We start from the raw sequence: 25,444 nt of genomic DNA on the forward strand, positions 1-25,444 counted from the left end.
ACAGATGGTGAGAGGTGAGGGAATTTGTGTCTTAAGAGCGTTAAGTCTAGATGTGGGGGGGGTAGGGTTGCCGGTACAAAGGGCGATTGGATATCTAGTCACTGACTTTGTATGTACTTCATGGACCTGCAGACACGTATCAGCAAGAGAGAGGATCAGGGCGCTGGCAGCGATTTTTTATGGTACACAGCAGAGGAATAGAGAGATTGCTGGGGGTAGATGGCTTTCGACTTTTTCGGTGGGATATTGTAATTTCCATGTTCGTGATTTATGGGCATTAGTACCATAGAGGGTAGACGTGGCCGGCCTTTTTGTGTGTGAGCGAGAGTGACGGTTGGATTCGAAATGGTGAGGAATAATGATGAAACATTGGGAAGGGGCGGTCATGTAAGGTCTAGAAGGTATAAACGAGAACGAACCGGGGCTTTGGAAAAAAATTTATGTAATATTGTATGCCAAGTGAATAGATCGAATAAAATGTGCGTTAACCTTTTATAATACACATCATTTGTGTAGCAGAATTGACACATGCTATATTAATATTGTCGTCAGTATGATGACGCCTTAAGGTGAGATTTTGAAACTATAGAGGTTTGAGCAATCCCTGGCATACGTCGGCGACCCTCGTCGCTATTAGTTATACACTGATGTACCTTAGGGTCGACATTTAAGATAACTGTATTGTTATTGTGATACTAATAATGGATAAATGTCGAACACCGACGCATGAGATAATCTCAAGCAATGGCCTGTCGTGTATTGCTAATAGGTGAACGTGACGGTCATATGTGTATATATCCTGTTAATGCTTGGCTTAGCTCAAGCATATTCAAAAAAGTATGCACTTGATGTATGGTTCTTTAAAAGGTATCAGCCTTCACATGGCTTATATAATCTGAGATATATGTACATGAACCTACTATCACAATCTTTAATAATTACGTGTTTTGTATTTTTTTTTCTACGTTAATGTTACTCAATGCCAGATTTAGGCTTGTTATATAACTTCTCATGATGTATTTTTGTGCTTCAAATAGGGAAATAAGGTTTTAATGTACTGTAACTAGATCGTTTTGATACCTTACGATAGAATTTTGTTATTTGTATGGATTGTACTTGTATACATAATGTTAAATCTTTTACTTGTGGATGTGTCTTGCCCAGTGTTTGGGTGGGGGGTTTCATTGTGAAATGCCCTAATGTAATATTTATTATAGGTTTTGTTTTTGCCTAACGTTTTAGGTCAATGTTCTGTATTTTTAAAATTTGTAGGTTGTGTGACATTTACAGTGCAACTTGTGCAAGGGGTCTTATTTAACAGAGCAGTGGGGGTTGGTGTGAGCGCTGACATAAATTGTAAGCTTTGTTTGTGTTAATGGTTTTGTTCCGTGCTGGAGCTCTCGCTGTTTTATTCTGTTAGGCGGTTCCAGCACTTTGTGGGACGTATTATGGTGGTATGTCTTGGCAATTTTATTGAAGGCTTAGGTTTGCCTTTTGTTTCATTATTGTAATGTATAATGTTTTTATTCCTATGTTTATCATATCTTCTGTGTGCTTTGTGCACGTAGGTTTTATTGTATAGTGTAACAGGAGTGTATTGTAGGTTTAGATTCTGTTAGTGTATTTTCTGAGCAGGTATTATCATGTTCTTTTCATTGTTAGGTGATGGTTTACCCTTTAATACGATATGATTGTAACACTTAGGATCTGATGGGGGTTGACACTAGATCTTTGTATTCGCAAGTGGCTAATTATTGTGTTCTTTTATTTATTTATATCTTGTATTGTGTCTTTCTCAATAAAATATAAAAAAAAATCAGTCTGTCAGCCACTGTGGGAGGAAAACAAGCGGTCAGAACTAATGTGGTCATCTATACGATTAAAACCCACGTCAGGAGGTGGCACTTGTCTCCTGACGAATCAAATAATTACCATATCTTATATATTAGAGTAGAGGTAAGGTAAAACATGTAACTTCTGAATATTTATTTGCTACTTTTCCATTGCATAAACTTAACATGTATGATGACTGTAATAGCACAAGTCTTACTCTTAATTTGACTAGGGTCCTCAATTACAGACAAATGATGGAAATTATCATAGACAGTTGCTTCTGGGAAGAGGCCTTCAAACCTGCCGAAGGAATTTTAGAAAAGAAGCTGAAGAACAAGAATTTGATTTTGCTTGTGAAGGATTATCCAGATTTAGTAAGACGTGTGCTGGACAAGTGTATACAAACCCCAAATAACAGTGAAGATACACAGCAAAAGCCCCCAGATAACAGTGAAGATACACAGCAAAAGCCCTCAGATAACAGTGAAGATACACAGCAAAAGCCCTCAGATAACAGTGAAGATACACAGCAACAGTCACACACACGTTACTTAGTACACTACCTGGATGAGGCATACCCACTACCAGGTATGAAATGTGTGTTTAATAAAATTTCTTACTGCTATTAGAATATTTTAATAATAGAAAATAAAGAAGATTTCCTTCTTTTGCCTGTGATCTTTGTGTCGATTTTAATTAATGTAAAAAAATGAGAAATGGATTAAAGAACTTAACAGACCAACCTATGCAATTTATTCAATGTTTGTATCTCTTCATTGTAGGCAAAAATGAAAGTGTTACTTACAAAAATATAAGTGACACTCACAAAAATGAAAGTGCCACTCGCATAAATACCGGCAATCAAAACTCACTTTTGAGAGAACCTTTTGAAACGGAGAGTGGGAAATTAGTGGCCGGAGTGGAGTTGGCCAAGGTGGACTGGGACTGGCGCAACGACCACCTCTTAGAATGTATCATTCGTTACAAACACTACGACCTGCTGAGACACCCTCTTGTCACCTGCTGGCTCCAGTACAAGTGGAAACACTACATCAGATGGCACCAGTTTACCTCTCTAGCATTGGCTTGCATCTTGGCGATCTTGTTAACAACATTCACTGTAATATCTTGGTAATTATAAGGGGCTTCTGTTTTACATATTTGTGGTTACCTCTCGGTAGTTACAAGAGCAGTTCTATGCTCATATCTTCCGTCTTCAGTGTTCAAGCTATTATATATTTTAATATAGCTCTTATTGTTATTCTATCACTGTAAAAAATATTCTATATTTCTGGCGTATTCTTTTTCTTTACAATAACTTCTTGTTTTCCTCGTTGACGGTAATTAAGATTTTTTATTGATTTATTCTGTCGCTTTATATAGTTGTCTGCTGTGTAGCCCTTGTGGCTTAGCGCTTCTTTTTTATTATAATAATATATAGTTGTCTTTTTTACCTTTTATCAGCCAACAAGGTAATCATTAGTATTTTCAGTAATTTTTCTTAGCATTTTGCAAACCTGAGTGCCATTTTGAAGTTCATTTTTGAACTTTTGAAATCATATGTACATATTTAGGGAGCGAACACTGCACGACTATTTCATATTTAGATTTCGCTCTGCAAATATTATGAGTAAATATCACAGTTTGCCAATGCAGTATGGGTTCCTGAGAACTACATTCAAACAACCAATTATCGTACCTGGCGTGTATTACCTTGGCCACCTCCTCGCCAGACCAATTGCAGCCGCTTTCTGTAATTTATCTGTAGTTAAACCTTTGTTTTATAGGTTTATATAAATTTAACCCAACCTAATCTAAATTAGCTTAATTTAAAATAAACTAGCATGCGAGGAAAAAATTGAAAGCGTTAACAAAGTGACGTTGAGCACAACATCAAAAAGCTGACCTAGTAAAATGAACTTTTTTCTTTATTTAAATATGTTTTCGGTAAAAATATTTTGTTAAAAATAGCCGCAAGATATTTCTTTAGTTTGATGTTTCCTAACACTGAGTCAGAGTGCGAGTTTACGCTATTTATGTGGCCTGTTTTTACTTTAATCCCATTTCCACTTTATAGAACTAGTCAACATAAAATTCTATCATTTATCTGTCACTATTTGCTCAATTTACATAAGTCTCCTTGTTGAGATTTACAGTCATTTTTATGGTCTCTTTTGCATTGGATCTTTTACCTCATCGGCAAACATATTCGTATAGATTCTATTATTTCTGGCAGGTCTCAATTTATGTACATTAAGGTCATCATCGGTGTAAGTACTGATCCTTGTGGCACCCCAGTGTGACTCTTACCCATGAAGACATTTTTTTTTTTTTACCTGTTATATTTATTTTTAATTATCAGTGTTCGAATTTTCAACTGTAATAATTTTCTCTTCTGTTCCTCCAGTGTTTTGAAGTGTATAGATTGTTCTTTCGCAAACTTTAGTGAATATTTTATTATATAAATGCAATGTCGGCACAACAGACCTGTAACCTTAAGTGGAAATTTACACAATTATTTCCCATTTCCAATCCTTTCTCAGTTTAATTACTTGTATATTCTTTTAATTTGAGACCATCAGATTTCACCCAAGGAAGTGGAGGGTAGTTCTAATTCCCTTCACTAACATAAAGACTACGACCACAGCAGGATTCGGAACTAATATAGGACACGTGCCAACCCACCTTCACCCCTGTACCCCTCCACACAGCGGCAGCATGCATGCACGTCACCCACACTTGCCCATTTACTCTCATCCTTCTGGCCATCCCCTCAACCACACATTAATTCCCTCACACTTTCACCTGTAGCCACGCCCACACCCCTCCCAAATCTCATCCCGTTCCAGGACCTAAACTCCCCAAAAAATGCAGGTGAGGACAAACCGGAAGAACTAGGTAGGCCCTGCCCTTTATCAACACTGCAGATGTGGAGCAGCGATTGATTGATACTGCAGTGTGTAAACTGATTGATACAGTATAGTGGTGTGAATTCTTTTTCTTCCTCGACGGTTTCAATGTGATTATTTAAGTTAGGTAAGGTTCCTCAGGAAACAGAACAAGTGTTTCCTGACGCGGGTCTTAATCAAATGATGACCCGCCGTTGGAGCTTTTGGTCATCTGACCAAGGCCTTCCGCTGGCTTACCGGTCCACCCCTTTAAAAATTATGGCTAGTTATAACCATTGCAGAAAGGCTCTTGATGTTATTAAGCTAAGTCCCAATTTGCCAGTTTAATAACCCCATTTTCTATGTAAATACATTATATACATTTCACTGAATGTAACTATAACATTGTTTAGTGTCAGGATTACTCCAGGGAAAATCTTACAAAAACATATGTAATATTTCTAGTGAGAAGTTCATGATTATACAGTAATTATAGTATTCAATATTTATCAAAATACCTGGAGACCTGGAGTTTACCTGGAGAGAGTTCCGGGGGTCAACGCCCCCGCGGCCCGGTCTGTGACCAGGCCTCCTGGTGGATCAGAGCCTGATCAACCAGGCTGTTGCTGCTGGCTGCACGCAAACCAACGTACGAGCCACAGCCCGGCTGATCAGGAACTGACTTTAGGTGCTTGTCCAGTGCCGGCTTGAAGACTGCCAGGGGTCTGTTGGTAATCCCCCTTATGTGTGCTGGGAGGCAGTTGAACAGTCTCGGGCCCCTGACACTTATTGTATGGTCTCTTAACGTGCTAGTGACACCCCTGCTTTTCATTAGGGGTATGGTGCATCGTCTGCCAAGTCTTTTGCTTTCGTAGTGAGTGATTTTCGTGTGCAAGTTCGGTACTAGTCCCTCTAGGATTTTCCAGGTGTATATAATCATGTATCTCTCCCTCCTGCGTTCCAGGGAATACAGGTTTAGGAACCTCAAGCGCTCCCAGTAATTGAGGTGTTTTATCTCCGTTATGCGCGCCGTGAAAGTTCTTTGTACATTTTCTAGGTCGACAATTTCACCTGCCTTGAAAGGTGCTGTTAGTGTGCAGCAATATTCCAGCCTAGATAGAACAAGCGACCTGAAGAGTGTCATCATGGGCTTGGCCTCCCTAGTTTTGAAGGTTCTCAAATACAGTTTAATACAGTTTAAGTAAATCTCCTTGTGAATTTAATGTTTTTTTATCTAAGAAAGAATTATAGGGGGAGACGTAAGATTTAAATTCTTAATTAAATTCCACAGTTTCAACTACAGACTCCTCATGGGAGGTTCCTTGACGCTGGTGAGGGGCTTTTGATCTAGGGAATTGGCTCTGTGCTCCAGCTCCCTGAATACCTTCCATCCCCCCTCCTCCACAGGCGCTGTATAATCCTATGGGTTTATCGTTTCTCCATGATTATAATAATAGTTCAACTAGTTCTCACATTTTTTCTGTAGTTTCCGTAGTAACCAGAGAAAACTTGTAAATATCTTTGACATTATAATGTTTAAAGATGGAAATTATTGTAAATGCTTTCCTTTCAATATCCGGATAGTTGATTGTGAGGGAAAAGTTCAATAGATAGGAGTAGCGAGGGAGTGTATAGTAACAATAGTTTCATTGCCAGCTACTTGTTAAGGTAGGGTAAGTCCAGCTCCCGCTATTCTCCCCCCCCCTTTTTTCCCCTCCCCGAAAGAGATAGTATGATTGCCGGCTGCTTGTTAAGGTAGAGTCAGTCTAGCTCCCGCTATCCCTTCCCCTCCCCCCCCCCCCGAAAGGTGAAGTGTGGGGCTCCGGTCAAACAGTAAATCACTCGACTCACAGCTCCCAATACTTCTGTAAGTACACGCCTGATCATATTTTAGTGGACTTATTGGTTGAAAGCTTCACTTTTGACCAATAATTAACCCTTTCAGGGTCCAAGGCCAAAATCTGAAGTCACGCACCAGTGTCCAAGAAATTTTGAAAAAAAAAAAAATTATTTTTTCTTACAGAATTAAAGAGCATATTTTTGTGAAGGTAATAAAACAAAAAAAATTAGAATCTGATCAGTACTTACCGAGATACAGTGCCAAGAAGTTTGTAGAAAATGATGTGGTGGCGGCAACATCGACGAATTCCACATACGCGTATTATATTATTTTGTTGTTTTAGTTGTTTTTTCTTTTCTTTTCCAATTTTTTTCTATTCCTACTAACATTTGGGGCCTGAGAGACCAATACTGTATATAATTTATATATATAAACTCACTGTATTGAACACAATAACCGCACTAAAGTTATTATCATATTATTGTTTACCACTGTTGTTTATTACAATAAACATGCACAAATATTGTATAATACTAATGTTCTATCATATATTTACATATTTACAATCACTGGACATGGTTTTAGAACTGCTGGAGCTTGTGGAACTCCTTGAAACAAGGCACCATGCACAGAGGCACCTTACATTCCTCACACATAAACCGAGTGTCTTTGCGTCTTTGTTGCCGTCGTTTTGTTTGTGCACAGACAATGCATCTCTTCTGAGCAAATTTCTTTTGAGTTGAAGGAAGCTGTATTATGAAATGATCACCTTCTCTTCTCAAACGCTTGGGTATATTGTGATGAATTCGAGGACCATGTTGTATTGCAGGTGTTGTTACCTGGTACTTCATTATGAGTTGTCTGACAACAGACAAACAAAATTCACCATACGGTGGTCTGTTACCAGTCTTTATTTGGTACATATTATATGCATTCAGCATTGAAATGTCCATGAGATGGAAGAAAAGTTTCATGTACCACTTGTAACTCTTACGAACACAGTCAACAAAACCAATCTGCATGTCACACTTGTCAACCAAGCGCATGTTTTGTGTATAATCAATCACTGTCACTGGTTTTCGAATACGTTCATTAGTCACTCGATCAACTTTGCCACTGTCTTGCATTTCATTACGGTGAATGGTTGTCAACAATGTGACATCTCGTTTGTCATGCCACCGTAATGCCATGATGTCATTGGCAGTAAACACCTGCACGTCATCACCACGAACACCTGCGTTGAGCCTGGGCATATGTTTACGATTAGAACGCACTGTGCCACACACATCTGTCTTGTTCACTCGCATGAAATCACTGAGTAATGGGCTTGTGTACCAGTTATCGGTATATAATGTATGGCCCTTACCAAGATAAGGTGCCATCATGTTTCTCACTACGTCACCTGATATACCCAATAACATCTTGGTATCTTTCAATGTTTTACTACCCGTGTATACAACAATATCCAACACCAGGCCACTGTCACAATCACAGAGTACAAACAATTTTATACCAAAGCGGTTCCTCTTGCTCGGTATATACTGCTTGAATGACAGTCTACCTTTGAACAAAATCAAAGACTCGTCAATTACAAGATTCTTGAATGGATAAAAGTATATCCTGAACTTTTGTTTGAGATACATGAAAACATTTCTAATCTTGTATAACCTGTCACTTCTGTCAGGCCTGGTTTTGTCAGAGAAGTGCAACATACGTAAGAGTAAGATAAACCTGTTCACTGGTATTATTTCACTGAAGGATGGGGTACAAATTAGCCGATCTGTGGACCAGTATGCTTTTATATTATGCTTATAGACGTGAGGCATAAGCATTATTGTTGCAAAAAGCAAATACATTTCTGCAACAGTCGTCTCTTTCCACCTGTGTAGTCTTGACTGTGGTGATAAGATCGTATTTGCCATGGTGTACTGAAAATACTTATTACTTTCCCTGACAATAGTTTCCATCAATGGCTGGTCAAAGAATAATTCAAAGAATTCCAGTTCATTGGCCGTGGTTCCAAGGGGACAGGTAGGTAGAATTCCACTTTGCGAGTCATCAAAGTGGTGAGGGCTGGGAACAAAATTGGGATTTTGCTGCCAATCCCAGATACGGTTTGCTGGTGGATACTGGACATCATAGGCTGGTTGTACGGGTGGTTGTGGCGGGCTGGTGGGTGACGCTCCGCTTTGTCCTTGAACTGACGAGTCAGCAGCGTGGGTTCCCGCGTGGCACAGCGAGTCACGCATGGCGGTGCCACTACCACCACCAGCCCCACTAACACCATCCACTGATGTCTGTGGCCCATCCATGCCAAGTGTAGCCACATCATCCTCACTATCACTACCTAAAACGGGTGTAGGGCCACGGGATGTACTCCGGGATGTACTACGGGATGTACTCCGTCCCCTGGGCATAGCATAGGGTACACTACCCGAGCGCATGCGGCGGCGCACATACCGACGCTTCACTGGTGAATATGTTTCCTCACTATCACTACTCGAATGATCGTCGAGCGCAATAAAATCACAATCCACGTCAGAATCATCGTCATTACTGAAGTCAGAGGCCAGGCCACGGGAAAATATTAGTTTTCTCTTACGTTTAGGAACAACCGACCGTGAGTCACGAGTGCCCACACCAGAGGTAGAAGGTCGAGGATCGTCGGGGTTTTCTGCACTATTATCGATATCCTGGTCATTATTTTCGGTCACTAACTCATCAAAGCCGTAGAATTCGTCTTCATTTCCACTTCCATCAGTGTCAGAACTATCAGACAGGAAGAGGAGAGTCCCAATTTTCCGGGGAGTCAGAGCTGACTTGCGACGAGACATGGTGAACAAGGGTGACTGAGCCGGCGTTCCCACAATGCTATGCAGGCGCCTAGATTTTTTGTTTATGGCGCACACCCACCGCGCAGACCCATTCTCTCATATGTAGGCCTATGAGCGCTTTCGCGCTAAATTTGACGGCGCTAGAATTTTGGCGTAGATCTACGGTTTGGACACTCACCGACCAGCCGTAGATCTACGGGACGGACCCTGAAAGGGTTAACTCAGTCCTTTCAGTCTTTATCTGTTAAATGTTTTAATAATCACCACATCTTTTAGGTACTGTACTTATCATGGAGAGTGATTTCTTAAGCAGTGGGTAATCTGTCTCTCTTTACAGCTTGGAATGACAGAGAGGGTCACCTGCCAACCAACGAGAAGAATAGAAGGAGATGGACTAACGTCCTGAGACGTCCCATGTTTAATCTACTTACCTGTTATGTAAGCCAACACAGGACCTAACCCCTCATCATAGCAGTGGTAACGAACCTGTTTTCCTGTCATCTGAAGTAATCATACACGGCTACACTCTGTGAAGAACGAGCCGGTGGTGGTCACCAACACCTGCTACCCCCCCCACATCAGCAACGGCTACGATTTCAACAACACGCAGTGTCACCAACACCTGACACCCCATTACCACGATATACCTATATTATCGTTGAGTTCAAATGTAATTTTTTTCATTTCATTTTTCACTTTTCTTTCAAATAGGATACCCATTCATGTTTTATTGTTTTACATTTTCCGTTTCTAAATAATAAAGTGTTTATCATTGTCTGTTATTATTTCTTTTTCTATTCATTAATTTTCCTGAGGAGGAGTCAGCCTCGGTAATACTGACTGAAGTTGTTACAGGGCTGAGTAAGCCTTCACAAGTGGTGACCTTGCCAGGATCAACTCTACTGAATCAAGATTCAATTCCATCTCGAATCTACCATTGGAACTTCAACACCGCATGCCACAGATGGTTACCACCAGCCATGAGTAATCATTCTCTATGGTATGACTACGGCACAGGTATTTAAAAGATATGGTGATTGTAAGTCAAGTCAGGCAGGATATAATATTTAATTCTGCCACTTTTTCGAGCTTGAAACACTTTGGAGGATTAGACTCTAGGGACCCGAGATTTTCCAGTGACAATTTGTTTCATTGAGCTCTTTATTATATCAAGGGAACTGTCGTAGGACACTCTTGATTTGTTGGTGAGAAGATTGGATGGTCAAGTGACCCCATTCTACTTACTGTTTGCTCGGAGTCGGCATAGACCCCTTCGTTCAATTGAAGTAGGGATCGAGCCCTCTGGTTTATTTACAGTTTGAGCAGAGCAGGAATTGAACCCTCCGTTTTCTTTAATACCCGTTTCATTTCCCCTGATAGTTTAAGTTATTCTCGCAAGTATGGAGGAATACCAGTTTTGGATGAATGCTGGAAGTAAGTTAGGTATAACAGGGAAAAATTTAGAATCTTTCATTAGTGCTAAGATCCAGGAAAGACTTGAAATAGAGAGAATTGAGAGAGAAGAAAGACAGAAAGGGAAAGAGAAGAAGAAAAGGAGAGAGAGAGAATTGAAAGAGAAGAGAATAAAGAGAGAGAAAGAATAGAGAGAGAGAATCAAGAAAGACAGAAAGAGAAAGAGAGGATAAATAGGAGAGAGATCGAATTGAAAGAGAAAACCAAGATAGACAGTTAGAAAGAGAGAGAGAAGACAAAAAGAAGCGTGACAGACTTGATCATGAGAAGAGAGCTAGAGTACGTGAGGAACAAGCTAAAGTACGTGAGGAACAAGTTAAATTAAGAGAACTTGAGGAAAGAGCAAAGGATAGAGAAGTTGAGGAATGAGCTAGAGAACGTGAGGCAAAAGCTAGAGAACATGAGTTAATAGAGAGAGAAAAGGATCGCGAGCTTGAAAAATCTCGCCTTGAATTAGAGAATAAAAAGTTAACTCTGACACAACAACAATTAGAGGAAGGAGTAATTGAACATCATGCAGCTAGTGCACATATTCCAACACCTAATTTACCTCCCTTCACAGAGGGTGATGACATTACTTCATACATTATCAGGTTCAAAAATACCGCTACCCTCTGTGAATGGTCTGCTGACACCTGGGCTACCAGGTTAGGAATGTTATTTTCTGGTACAGCCTTGAATATCTATGCAACTTTGTCGCAGGATATCATATGTAATTATAACCTACTGAAGAAGGCAATCCTTAAAGCATATCAAAAAACCACTAATTCTTACAGGAAAGATTTCAGGTATGCCACCTTACAGCCTGGCCAGAACTTTCAGCAGTTACAGGTAACACTCGTTTGTTTGACTTTTGGATAGAGAGTTCAGGAATTGATCACAGTTATGAATCTCTTAGAGACTTCATGGTTGCTGACCAGTTCCTGACAGCTCTTCCCCACCAGATAAGAACATTCATTAGAGAACGTAACCTGATTAAAGCTGAGGAAGTTGCTGAGGCCGCTGACTTGTATGCTGAGGCTCACAATTCCTATAAAGACCTAAAGGGATCGAACCTTAAGGGCAATGGTTAACCTGAACCAAAGATTAAGAAGCCTACAGTAGAAGCAAAGTCACCAGCAATTATACCAACCTATCATCGATGTGGTGGTATCGGACATAAACGTCCAGATTGTCCTTCCAAGAAAATAGAGAAAGCTGGAAGATGTTTTGTTGAAGGTAATGACCAAGCACCCTTCTGTTCAGGAGCAGTTAATGGTATAAAAGTCTCAGATATATTACGTGACACTGGATGTACATGCATAGTAATTTCGGACAAACTGTTCCCTTACTTTAAAACCTCTCGTGTGTCCTCTATTCTTTCAGATTACTTAGGTCGTGAAAATACCTTCCCTACAATACGTTGTTACTTGAAAACTAAATGGTTCACCGGTTGGACTAATGCGGTACTAGCCCCAATTACTTGTTCTATAATAGTGGGTAACATTAAAGGTGCCGTTCTTCTTTCAGAGGCGGATCTTTCGTCACCACCCGTGGATCTAAGTTTTCCAGCTCCTCTTCCTTGCAAGTTAAATAATCCCCTTTACAATTCTGCACCGGAAGCTACATTGTCTCGTACTGTTCATTTGGGGGTGGAAACAGATGATACTGCTCTCGATAGCGAGGTAGCAGGATCACCTGTCCACTCGTCAGGTGAAAGTAAGGGTATTGCCTCCGGCACTCTCAATGTCTTGACTAGGGCTCAGACCATAACCCCGGTTTCTCCTACCTCCTCTTCTCCCACCGTGAGTCCTTTTATTTTCCCAGATTTTATGTCCAAGGATGACTTTGTCAATATACAGCGCAATTGCCCTTCACTTCGGGATTGTCATAATCAAGCTTTTAACTACAAAGTTATCCATGGGAGATACGTATCTCATAAATTTGAATATATTAATGGTATCTTACATAAATCTGTATTTAAATCTCATTCTTCAGCGATAGATTATTCCCTCCTTGTTGTTTCTAAACCATGTCGAGAGACTGTTCTTCAAATGGCCCATGATTTGCCAGTGACCAAACACTTGGCCCATCGTAAGACGTGGCATAAACTCAAGCACACTTATTTTTGGCCAAGCATGTATTCTCAGGTTACAAAGAAGTATAGTTCTTGCAATAGGTGTCAAGTGCTTACTGCACAAAATACACACACTCCTAGATCCTGTATATTTATTAAATCTAAAACTTCCCTCCTGCAGAAACGAGATACTCCACCATAGAAAAGGAATGTTTGGCCCTTGTGTGGGGTATCTCCAAGCTTAAATTTTATTTGCTGGGAAAAGAATTCATTTTAGAAATGGACCACAAACCTTTAATATACCTAGAAACTTTTAAGGGAACCGACAGTCGCCTCTTGAGGCGGACATTGGCACTCCAGGCTTTTAAGTTCCATATTGTGTATATCAATGGTTCATCCAATTATTTCTCTGACTGGTTAAGTCATGACAGTCAGTAGAAGATTTGCTGCCTTACGCGGCTTCCACATGTTAGAACTTTTTCCTCGCCTATTCTTCTTATACTCCTTGACTATAAGTCTTGGTATGGGGGAGTGTGAGGGAAAAGTTCAATAGATAGGAGTAGTGAGGGAGTGTATAGTAACAATAGTTTCATTGCCGGCTACTTGTTAAGGTAGGGTAAGTCCAGCTCATGCTATCCCCCCCCCCTTTTTTTCCCCCTCCCCAAAAGTGATAGTTTGATTGCCGGCTGCTTGTTAAGGTAGGGTCAGTCTAGCTCCCGCTATCCCTTCCCCTCCCTCCTCCCCCCCCAAAAGGTGACATGTGGGGCTCCAGTCAAACAGTAAATCACTCGACTCACAGCTCCCAACACTTCTGTAAGTACATGCCTGATCATATTTTAGTGGACTTATTGGTTGAAAGCTTCACTTTTGACCAATAATTAACTCAGTCCTTTCAGTCTTTATCTGTTAAATGTTTTAATAATCACCACATCTTTTAGGTATTGTACTTATCATGGAGAGTGATTTCTTAAGCAGTGGGTAATCTGTCTCTCTTTACAGCTTGGAATGACAGAGAGGGTCACCTGCCAACCAACGAGAAGAATAGAAGGAGACGGACTAACGTCCTGATACATCCCATGTTTAATCTACTTGTGGAAAATTTTTAATTTTCCGAAACTATAGCGCCTAATAGGTGTTTAATGTGCCGATATGAGTCAAAAATGTATTTGAAAATAGAGTAGAACCAAGAGTTCCCTTTGCGCATGCGCGGATGTGCGGGGGGAGGGAGGCGGATTGTTTTGAATGTGGGGAGGAGGCTGAGGAAACTGGGAAGGAGGAAACTGGCGTTCATGGGGGCCTAAGGATCGATACAGGCCTCAATTCATAATAGGAAGTGTCGTGACTGTCCCTAGTGAAGAGTGAGGGAACGTGATTTACGGGACCACCGTAATAAAGTGGAAAAATGAGTGAGTAAGGGTAGGACCGGGTGACTAGCGCGTCACTATGGACTGTGTCCTGGGGAAAAATTACCCTTGGTTTAATCATCACTCATCGGTCTCAGATCTTAATGGAGTGATCTCTAATGTGTATAATAATTATGAGCCATTAAATCGTCTTGTGAATTGTAATGTAATTAATGATAATAACGCTAAGTTAAGAGAATGCGTGAAGTGAAATAAGTCGTCTTACTCCGAGTGAACACGTTAGACTTCGTTGTTCCTGAGACGAGGAAAGTGAAGCTCCTTGAGTCACGACCTTTAAAGCGGGACAAACCAACGGATACCTCGTCCTGCTGGAATGAGAACCGTGTCGGTGTAGCAGGAGGTCGCAATGAGATGGTGAATGGAGGAAATACGGAGTATCAATCACCCACAGTTAAGTAACCCTTCTAGTTATAACAGACTTATACTGGCCAGTTGTGTTATGTTGTAATTAGATAGGTTATGAGTGATCCAGCTACATCAAGTGACCAACAGAGAACGAGTGATCCAGCTACATCAAGTGACCAACAGAGAACATCTGGTAAGTGGTGGGATTATGTACAAATGTTTTCCTTGATGGATGTATCCAGGTGTATCCTACCCCCCCCCTTCATTCAGCTAAACTAATATAATATATACAGTCCACAATTAATTAGTAGCACCGTACTTGTGAGTGCTATCCAATCCATACTGGTCTCGGATAGATATGGATAAGATTGTGAGGTCGAAGGGGCCACCTGTAGTGACCAGAGGTGGTTAAGTTTTCTCACATGTCTACACGGGGTGACTACGGTAAACAATATGGTTGTCTCCCAATGAGATTACTTGTATGTATATAATGTTGAGGTACATACAGATAAACACTCTAGAAAATTTTCCATATCTGCCCGTTGGTCCTTCGAGAACCGGATGCAATCAGTGAAAAAATTAATTTAATTAATTACTTAATAATTAAGTGACTGATTGAAGGAAGTGGGTGTAGGGTGCACAAGTTTAATCGATCGTGTGATGGATGACAATTAGCCCAATTAATTGCAAGCACATGGGTGGCTAGGATTTATACAAGAGTAAAGTGCAAGAATTACTCTTATAAGGCGCCTACTTAAGTTGTATAATCAGTGATTAATAATTCTCTAACCATGACTGGATCTAATGGAGTTAATGTGGCTGACAAGTCCGTGAATTTTAGAGTAATGAAAGCATCATTACAGGCTATTAAAAGCCATGTGACGAAGGCATTTGATTTAGTGAATCAAAGAACCGTGAACCTTAATGAATTAAAGTTATATTTAGATGGTTTAGAGAGTAGATTTGATTGGTACAAATTGTGGTTTAAAGACTGTGAAAGAGATCTGCTGGAGAATTGTGCAGATGGAATGGAAATGAATGTTTTAATTAATCAACATTACGAATTGGAAGAAAAACTGTCTTGTAAAAGTAAGGCTTTGAATAAATTAAAGGGTGTAAGCCAGGCAGTTGATCAACCTATTAATGCAAAGGGTGGGTTTGCCAAAACCTCCATAGTACGGTCTGGAGGAAATCAGACTAGGTCGGCAGGAATTAATTGTTCAATTGCAGACCAGCCAGCCAAACAGTTCTAAGGATATAACACATAATGACGCTGAAGTATCTGTCAAGTCTCAAAAGGGAAAAATAATCCCAGTGGTAATAATCATAGTTAAGAGTTAAATAGGCACATATCAAGTCAGGAATCAGTAATAGTGGTTCCTCACATCAAGGTAAGAGGAATAAGTACCTCGGTAAGTGTAACCCAGTTAATAAGAGGTCAGGCAAAGGAAAAGAGAGACTGCCTCTTCTGCCAGGGTACTCATTTCACTAAAAATTGTAATGCCTATAATTCATGGGATATTAAAGTGGAGAGGATGAAAGAACTTGACAGATTTATCAGATGTCTAGACAATCATAATGTAAAGGATTGTCATACCAAATTGAACAGTTGCTATCAATGCAACAAGGGAAAGCACCATACAGTTATGTGCAGGGTTGTATGTGATTCTTATAATAATGGTGACAATAATGATAATGTTAATAACCCTGACACTACAGTGACTGATGTAAAGGTTGCAGCTAATGGCAATAATGATGGCCTAGCTGAGGTAGCCTTGCCGGCGTTGGATGTAAAAATTCAGGATAAAGGGCATAAATCCAAAACCATGCGGCGTCACTCTCCTCAACACTGGTACGGGCCATGTAATATATGGCAGACTACCGCATAGTAATAATGACTAGAGGAAGTAGTGAATACGGTCACGGTGTCTTACTCATGAAAGGTCAACCCAGTACAAGTATTCTTCTATCGAGAATGATGTTGAACCAGTCTAATTTGTGGGAGCTGGACAGCATAGGTATTAATATAAATGAGGAAAGTCCAAATGATTCCTTTACTCAGGAACAATACCTGAAGGATGTTAAATGTGAATCTGGACATTACTGGGTGCGACTTCCGTGGAAGCTTGACCGTCCAGAATTACCTACTAATTATAGGATGGCGTATGGACAGTTAAAGGGCCCAGCTCTGCGAACTGAGCAAGACACCAAAATTGTTGACTGCTTATAATGATATAATTAATAAACAGTTAAATAATAAATTGTTCTTACTTCAGGCGACGATAAATGCACATCTTAAGTGCACAGGTGGTCCACTGAGCGAAGTAATTGGGTAAATAATCTTATGTGGACAATTTCCGGGTGTGACGTCAACTGAAGAGGAACTAATGAGGATATGTGAAGGGATTAATGAAATAATGCAGTAAGGTGTTGGGACTGACTTGGGACACTGAGAGAGACTTGTTATTGTTAACGTCTCATAATTCCAGTATGCCCAATAAATTAATCCAGGGAGCATAGGCTTATGCCCCTGAGAGAATGGAACACTAATTAGTCCATTTTGAGGGATCAATAAATATGGATGGCCATGGAGTTGGTGCCTATATGCAGTAATGTGCTGGGACTGACTTGGGACACTGAGGGAGACTTGTTATTGTTAACGTCTCATAATTCCAGTACACCCAATAAATTAATCCAGGGAGCATAGGCTTATGCCCCTGAGAGAATGGAACACTAATTAGTCCATTTTGAGGGATCAATAAATATGGATGGCCATGGAGTTGGTGCTGTGGAAAATTTTTTAATTTTCCGAAACTATAGTGCCTAATAGGTGTTTAATGTGTCTATATGGGTCAAAAATGTATTTGAAAATAAGAGTAGAACCAAGAGTTCCCTTTGCGCATGCGCGGATGTGCGGGAGGGGGCGGCGCGGATTGTTTTTGAATGGGGTGAAGAAGCTGAGAAAGCATGGAACCACGAAATTGACATTCACGGCGGCCTAAGGATTAATATAGGCCTCATTTCATAATAAGAAGTGTCGTAACTGTTCCTGGTGGAGAGTGAGGGAACGTGATTTACGGGACCACGGTGGTAGAGTGGTAAAATGGGTGATAAGAGTAGGAGCGGGTGGCAGGTGCACGGCCAGGGTGAGTGTCCAGGGGACATACCCGTGTGTTAATCCTCGCTCATCGGCCTCAGATCTCAATGGAGTGACCTCTAATTTGTGTAATAGTTATGAGACGTTAAATCGTCTTGTGAATGGTAATGTAATCAGTGATAATAACATTGAGTTAAGAGAATGAGGGATGTGAAATAGAGCGCCTTGCTCCGAGTGAACGTGTGACTCTCGTACCGGGGATAATGGAGATTTATAGAATCACGACTTCTAACCGGGACAAACCGACGGATACCTCGTCCTGCCGGAATGAGAACCGTGTCGGTGTAGCAGGACATCGAAACTGAGATGGTGAATGGAAGAAATAAGGAGTATCAATCACCCACAGTTAAGTAACCCTTCTAGTTATAACAAACTTATGCTGGCCAGTAGTGTTATGTTATAATTAGATAGGTTATGAGTGATCCAGCTACCTCAAGTGATCACCAGAGAACATCTGGTAAGTGGTGGGATTATGTACAAATGTTTTCCTTGATGGATGTATCCAGGTGTATCCTACCCCCCTCCCCTTCATTCAGCTAAACTAATATAATCTATACAGTCCACAATTAATTAGTAGCACCGTACTTGTGGGTGCTACCCAATCCATACTGGTCTCGGATAGATATGGATAAGATTGTGAGGTCGAGGGGACCACTTGGTGCGACCAGGGGTGGTTAAGTTTTCTCACATGTCTACACGGGGTGACTACGGTAAACAATATGATTGTCTCCCAATGAGATTACTGGTATGTATATAATGTTGAGGTACATACAGGTAAGCACCCTAGAAAATTTTCCATATCTGCCCGTTGGTCCTTCGAGAACCTGGTGCAATCAGTGAAAAAATTAATTGAATTAATTACTTAATAATTAAGTGACTGATTGAAGGAAGTGGGTGTAGGGTGCACAAGTTTAATCGATCGTGTGATGGATGACAATTAGCCCAATTAATTGCTAGCACATGTGTGGCTAGGATATATACAAGAGTAAAGTGCAAGAATTACTCTTATAAGGCGCCTACTTAAGTTGTATAATCAGTGATTAATAATTCTCTAACCATGACTGGATCTAATGGAGTTAATGTGGCTGACAAGTCCGTGAATTTTAGAGTAATGAAAGCATCATTACAGGCTATTAAAAGCCATGTGACGAAGGCATTTGATTTAGTGAATCAAAGAACCGTGAACCCTAATGAATTAAAGTTATATTTAGATGCTTTAGAGAGTAGATTTGATTGGTACAAATTGTGGTTTAAAGACTGTGAAAGAGATCTGCTGGAGAATTGTGCAGATAGAATGGAAATGAATGTTTTAATTAATCAACATTACGAATTGGAAGAAAAACTGTCTTGTAAAAGTAAGGCTTTGAATAAATTAAAGGGTGTAAGCCAGGCAGTTGATCAACCTATTAATGCAAAGGGTGGGTTTGCCAAAACCTCCATAGTACGGTCTGGAGGAAATCAGACTAGGTCGGCAGGAATTAATTGTTCAATTGCAGACCAGTCAGCCAAACAGTTCTAAGGATATAACACATAATGACTCTGAAGTATCTGTCAAGCCTCAAAAGGGAAAAATAATCCCAGTGGTAATAATCATAGTTAAGAGTTAAATAGGCACATATCAAGTCAGGAATCAGTAATAGTGGTTCCTCACATCAAGGTAAGAGGAATAAGTACCTCAGTAAGTGTAACCCAGTTAATAAGAGGTCAGGCAAGGAAAAGAGAGACTGCCTCTTCTGCCAGGGTACTCATTTCACTAAAAATTGTAATGCCTGTAATTCATGGGATATTAAAGTGGAAAGAATGAAAGAACTTGACAGATTTATCAGATGTCTAGACAATCATAATGTAAAGGATTGTCATACCAAATTGAACAGTTGCTATCAATGCAACAAGGGAAAGCACCATACAGTTATGTGCAGGGTTGTATGTGATTCTTATAATAATGGTGACAATAATGATAATGTTAATAACCCTGACACTACAGTGACTGATGTAAAGGTTGCAGCTAATGGCAATAATGATGGCCTAGCTGAGGTAGCCTTGACGGTGTTGGATGTAAAAATTCAGGATAAAGGGCATAAATCCAAAACCATACGGCGTCACTCTCCTCAACACTGGTACGGGCCATGTAATATATGGCAGACTACCGCCTAGTAATAATGACTAGAGGAAGTAGTGAATACGGTCACGGTGTCTTACTCATGAAAGGTCAACCCAGTACAAGTATTCTTCTATCGAGAATGATGTTGAACCAGTCTAATTTGTGGGAGCTGGACAGCATAGGGATTAATGTAAATGAGGAAAGTCCAAATGATTCCTTTACTCAGGAACAATACCTGAAGGATGTTAAATGTGAATCTGGACATTACTGGGTGCGACTTCCGTGGAAGCTTGACCGTCCAGAATTACCTACTAATTATAGGATGGCGTATGGACAGTTAAAGGACCCAGCTCTGCGAACTGAGCAAGACACCAAAATTGTTGACTGCTTATAATGATATAATTAATAAGCAGTTAAATAATAAATTGTTCTTACTTCAGGCGACGATAAATGCACACCTTAAGTGCACAGGCGGTCCACTGAGCGAAGTAATTGGGTAAATAATCTTATGTGGACAATTTCCGGGTGTGACGTCAACTGAAGAGGAACTAATGAGGATATGTGAAGGGGTTAATGAAATAATGAAGAAATGTGCTGGGACTGACTTGGGATACTGAGAGACTTGTTATTGTTAAAGTCTCAAAATTCCAGTATGTCCAATAAATTAATCCAGGGAGCATAGGCTTATGCCCCTGAGAGAATGGAACACTAATTAGTCCATTTTGAGGGATCAATAAATATAGATGGCCATGGAGTTGGTGCCTATATGCAGTAATGTGCTGGGGCTGACTTGGGATACTGAGAGACTTGTTATTGGTAAAGTCTCAAAATTCCAGTATGCCCAATAACTTAATCCAGGGAGCATAGGCTTATGCCCCTGAGAGAATGGAACACCAATTAGTCCATTTTGAGGGATCCATAAATATAGATGGCCATGGAGTTGGTGCCTATATGCAGTAATGTGCTGGGGCTGACTTGGGATACTGAGAGACTTGTTATTGGTAAAGTCTCAAAATTCCAGTATGCCCAATAACTTAATCCAGGGAGCATAGGCTTATGCCCCTGAGAGAATGGAACACCAATTAGTCCATTTTGAGAGTTCAATAAATATGGGTGGCCAGTGAAGATGGAAGAAATTGTACTCCACATTATGTAAGTCGTCTAGCAACGACCTCCGCCCGGCCGCAGTGTGGAAAATTTTTTAATTTTCCGAAACTATAGTGCCTAATAGGTGTTTAATGTGTCTATATGGGTCAAAAATGTATTTGAAAATAAGAGTAGAACCAAGAGTTCCCTTTGCGCATGCGCGGATGTGCGGGAGGGGGCGGCGCGGATTGTTTTTGAATGGGGTGAAGAAGCTGAGAAAGCATGGAACCACGAAATTGACATTCAAGGCGGCCTAAGGATTAATATAGGCCTCATTTCATAATAAGAAGTGTCGTAACTGTTCCTGGTGGAGAGTGAGGGAATGTGATTTACGGGACCACGGTGGTAGAGTGGTAAAATGGGTGATAAGAGTAGGAGCGGGTGGCAGGTGCACGGCCAGGGTGAGTGTCCAGGGGACATACCCGTGTGTTAATCCTCGCTCATCGGCCTCAGATCTCAATGGAGTGACCTCTAATTTGTGTAATAGTTATGAGACGTTAAATCGTCTTGTGAATGGTAATGTAATCAGTGATAATAACATTGAGTTAAGAGAATGAGGGATGTGAAATAGAGCGCCTTGCTCCGAGTGAACGTGTGACTCTCGTACCGGGGATAATGGAGATTTATAGAATCACGACTTCTAACCGGGACAAACCGACGGATACCTCGTCCTGCCGGAATGAGAACCGTGTCGGTGTAGCAGGACATCGAAACTGAGATGGTGAATGGAAGAAATAAGGAGTATCAATCACCCACAGTTAAGTAACCCTTCTAGTTATAACAAACTTATGCTGGCCAGTAGTGTTATGTTATAATTAGATAGGTTATGAGTGATCCAGCTACCTCAAGTGATCACCAGAGAACATCTGGTAAGTGGTGGGATTATGTACAAATGTTTTCCTTGATGGATGTATCCAGGTGTATCCTACCCCCCTCCCCTTCATTCAGCTAAACTAATATAATCTATACAGTCCACAATTAATTAGTAGCACCGTACTTGTGGGTGCTACCCAATCCATACTGGTCTCGGATAGATATGGATAAGATTGTGAGGTCGAGGGGACCACTTGGTGCGACCAGGGGTGGTTAAGTTTTCTCACATGTCTACACGGGGTGACTACGGTAAACAATATGATTGTCTCCCAATGAGATTACTGGTATGTATATAATGTTGAGGTACATACAGGTAAGCACCCTAGAAAATTTTCCATAGGTGCCTATATGCAGTAATGTGCTGGGGCTGACTTGGGATACTGAGAGAGACTTGTTATTGTTAAAGTCTCATAATTCCAGTATGCCCAATAAATTAGTCCAGGGAGCATAGGCTTATGCCCCTGAGAGGATGGAACACTAATTAGTCCATTTTGAGGGTTCAATAAATATGGATGGCCATGGAGTTGGTGCCTATATGCAGTAATGTGCTGGGACTGACTTGGGACACTGAGAGAGACTTGTTATTGTTAACGTCTCATAATTCCAGTATACCCAATAAATTAATCCAGGGAGCATAGGCTTATGCCCCTGAGAGAATGGAACACTAATTAGTCCATTTTGAGGGATCAATAAATATGGATGGCCATGGAGTTGGTGCCTATATGCAGTAATGTGCTGGGGCTGACTTGGGATACTGAGAGAGACTTGTTATTGTTAAAGTCTCATAATTCCAGTATGCCCAATAAATTAATCCAGGGAGCATAGGCTTATGCCCCTGAGAGGATGGAACACTAATTAGTCCATTTTGAGGGTTCAATAAATATGGATGGCCATGGAGTTGGTGCCTATATGCAGTAATGTGCTGGGGCTGATTTGGGATACTGAGAGAGACTTGTTATTGTTAAAGTCTCATAATTCCAGTATGCCCAATAAATTAATCCAGGGAGCATAGGCTTATGCCCCTGAGAGAATGGAACACTAATTAGTCCATTTTGAGGGTTCAATAAATATGGATGGCCATGGAGTTGGTGTCTATATACCGTAATGTGCTGAGGCTGACTTGGGATACTGAGAGAGACTTGTTATTGTAAAGTCTCATAATTCCAGTATGCCCAACAAATTAGCCCCGAGAGCATAGACTTAGTGTCGTACCTTACAATAAGAGGGAAATTGTTAATACCAGAAGCATGGAGGTTTGAGTGTGCTTTGGATGGAGCCCTACCTGAGGAGTTAACAGGTGGAAAGAATTAATGGGTGATTATGTAAATATCAATGTTGGAGTTCCCAAGCCAGGTGGCCAGTGAAGATGGGAGAAAATTGTACTCTACATTATGTAAGTCGTCTAGCAATGACCTCCGCCCGGCCGCAGTGTGGAAAATTTTTAATTTTCCGAAACTATAGCGCCTAATAGGTGTTTAATGTGCCGATATGAGTCAAAAATGTATTTGAAAATAGAGTAGAACCAAGAGTTCCCTTTGCGCATGCGCGGATGTGCGGGGGGAGGGAGGCGGATTGTTTTGAATGTGGGGAGGAGGCTGAGGAAACCGGGAAGGAGGAAACTGGCGTTCATGGGGGCCTAAGGATCGATACAGGCCTCAATTCATAATAGGAAGTGTCGTGACTGTCCCTAGTGAAGAGTGAGGGAACGTGATTTACGGGACCACCGTAATAAAGTGGTAAAATGAGTGAATAAGGGTAGGACCGGGTGACTAGCGCGTCACTATGGACTGTGTCCTGGGAAAAAATTACCCTTGGTTTAATCATCACTCATCGGTCTCAGATCTTAATGGAGTGATCTCTAATGTGTATAATAATTATGAGCCATTAAATCGTCTTGTGAATTGTAATGTAATTAATGATAATAACGCTAAGTTAAGAGAATGCGTGAAGTGAAATAAGTCGTCTTACTACTTACCTGTTATGTAAGCTAACACAGGACCTAACCCCTCATCATAGCAGTGGTAACGAACCTGTTTTCCTGTCATCTGAAGTAATCATACACGGCTACACTCTGTGAAGAACGAGCCGGTGGTGGTCACCAACACCTGCTACCCCCCCCACATCAGCAACGGCTACGATTTCAACAACACGCAGTGTCACCAACACCTGACACCCCATTACCACGATATACCTATATTAGCGTTGAGTTCAAATGTAATTTTTTTCATTTCATTTTTCATTTTTCTTTCAATTAGGATACCCATTCATGTTTTATTGTTTTACATTTTCTGTTTCTAAATAATGAAGTGTTTATCATTGTCTGTTATTATTTCTTTTCCTATTCATTAATTTTCCTGAGGAGGAGTCAGCCTCGGTAATACTGACTGAAGTTGTTACAGGGCTGAGTAAGCCTTCACATTGATATTTACACTCATTATTATTATAATCATGGAGCGCTAAATCCGTAGGATTATACAGCGCATGTGGGGGTAGGATGGAAGGCATTCAGGTTCAATTCAGGGAACTGGGGCACAGATCCAATTCCCTAGATCAAGAGCCCCTCACCAGCGTCAAGGAACCCCCCTTGAGGGGACTTTTCTTAGCAAATTTATGAAGATGCTCTTGATTTAGGAGGCAGGAATATTTGTTGAAAAAAAAGATGTATTCAAAATTTTCATTATTAAGGATGTGTAACATAATCGAATTATATTAAGCACAAAACTTTATTCTTTTGTGATCTTATATTATTTGTTTTATTTAGGGATTGGATGTATATGGAAAAGACTTACAACCTAACACAGCACTTGGTGTGTCCCCCTGGAGGTGGAGAACTTGTCGGACCAGAGGTGAAGAAGCGTCTAGAAAGCGAGGGCAAAGCTCCTCATTTTCTAGGAATCTTTATCTTGCTGATAGTTAGTATTGGAATTCTGCATGATGTATACACAGTGATAAAAGTAAGTAAAATATTCATTGAATTCTAAGCCCATTATTTGGCCATTTTGATAAAGTTCGCCAAAGATGTATTAAGAGCAATGTAGTACATTTTATGAACATTTTTATACCAAAATTAGGATTCTCCAAGCAGAAGATAATGTTTACTGAACTAGTGATATACCTGTGACAGATATCGATAGTCCTCAAGCCGTAATTACTATTCCAGCAGTTCGGTCTGTAGCCAGACTTTTTTGTTTAACTGGTCAGCCAAAGTGTTCCTGTTGGTGACTCACTGGCCCAAATCCATGAAAACGTCACTTGCCCGAGGTAGTGACCAGTTTCCTCATAAACACTTTTAAACTTGCTCCAGCAATATTTCTGTTATCTGCTGTTTGAATAGTCGCGACCCATGAAATTTAATACAAATAAAGAACTTTTTCTAACATCAGTTACTATCCTTTTTATGTAAGGATTGCAGAGGTCATGAAAGAGAGCATAATAGCGAAGGCAATGAGCATCACGGCGATAGGTCAAGGACGA

The 25,444-nt window shown here is 40.6% G+C and overlaps 1 protein-coding gene across 3 annotated transcripts in view; it reads left to right on the top strand.

Annotated features, from left to right (window-relative positions):
- Nucleotides 1-25,444, top strand: part of LOC128688367 (ankyrin repeat, PH and SEC7 domain containing protein secG-like) — a 97,950-nt gene that overhangs the window by 13,270 nt on the left and 59,236 nt on the right. For 2 of the 3 annotated variants that reach the window (XM_070082454.1, XM_070082447.1), the window contains exons 6-9: nt 2,081-2,421; nt 2,616-2,964; nt 5,779-5,893; nt 24,732-24,924. In XM_070082454.1, the coding sequence (XP_069938555.1) occupies nt 2,081-2,421; nt 2,616-2,964; nt 5,779-5,893; nt 24,732-24,887 (961 nt within the window). In that variant the 3' untranslated portion in view covers nt 24,888-24,924. The remainder of the gene's footprint in view (nt 1-2,080; nt 2,422-2,615; nt 2,965-5,778; nt 5,894-24,731; nt 24,925-25,444) is intronic. The other variant, XM_070082440.1, reaches the window with a different exon arrangement.

Source organism: Cherax quadricarinatus, chromosome 1, assembly GCF_038502225.1.
Source record: "Cherax quadricarinatus isolate ZL_2023a chromosome 1, ASM3850222v1, whole genome shotgun sequence".
Classification (NCBI taxonomy): domain Eukaryota; kingdom Metazoa; phylum Arthropoda; class Malacostraca; order Decapoda; family Parastacidae; genus Cherax; species Cherax quadricarinatus.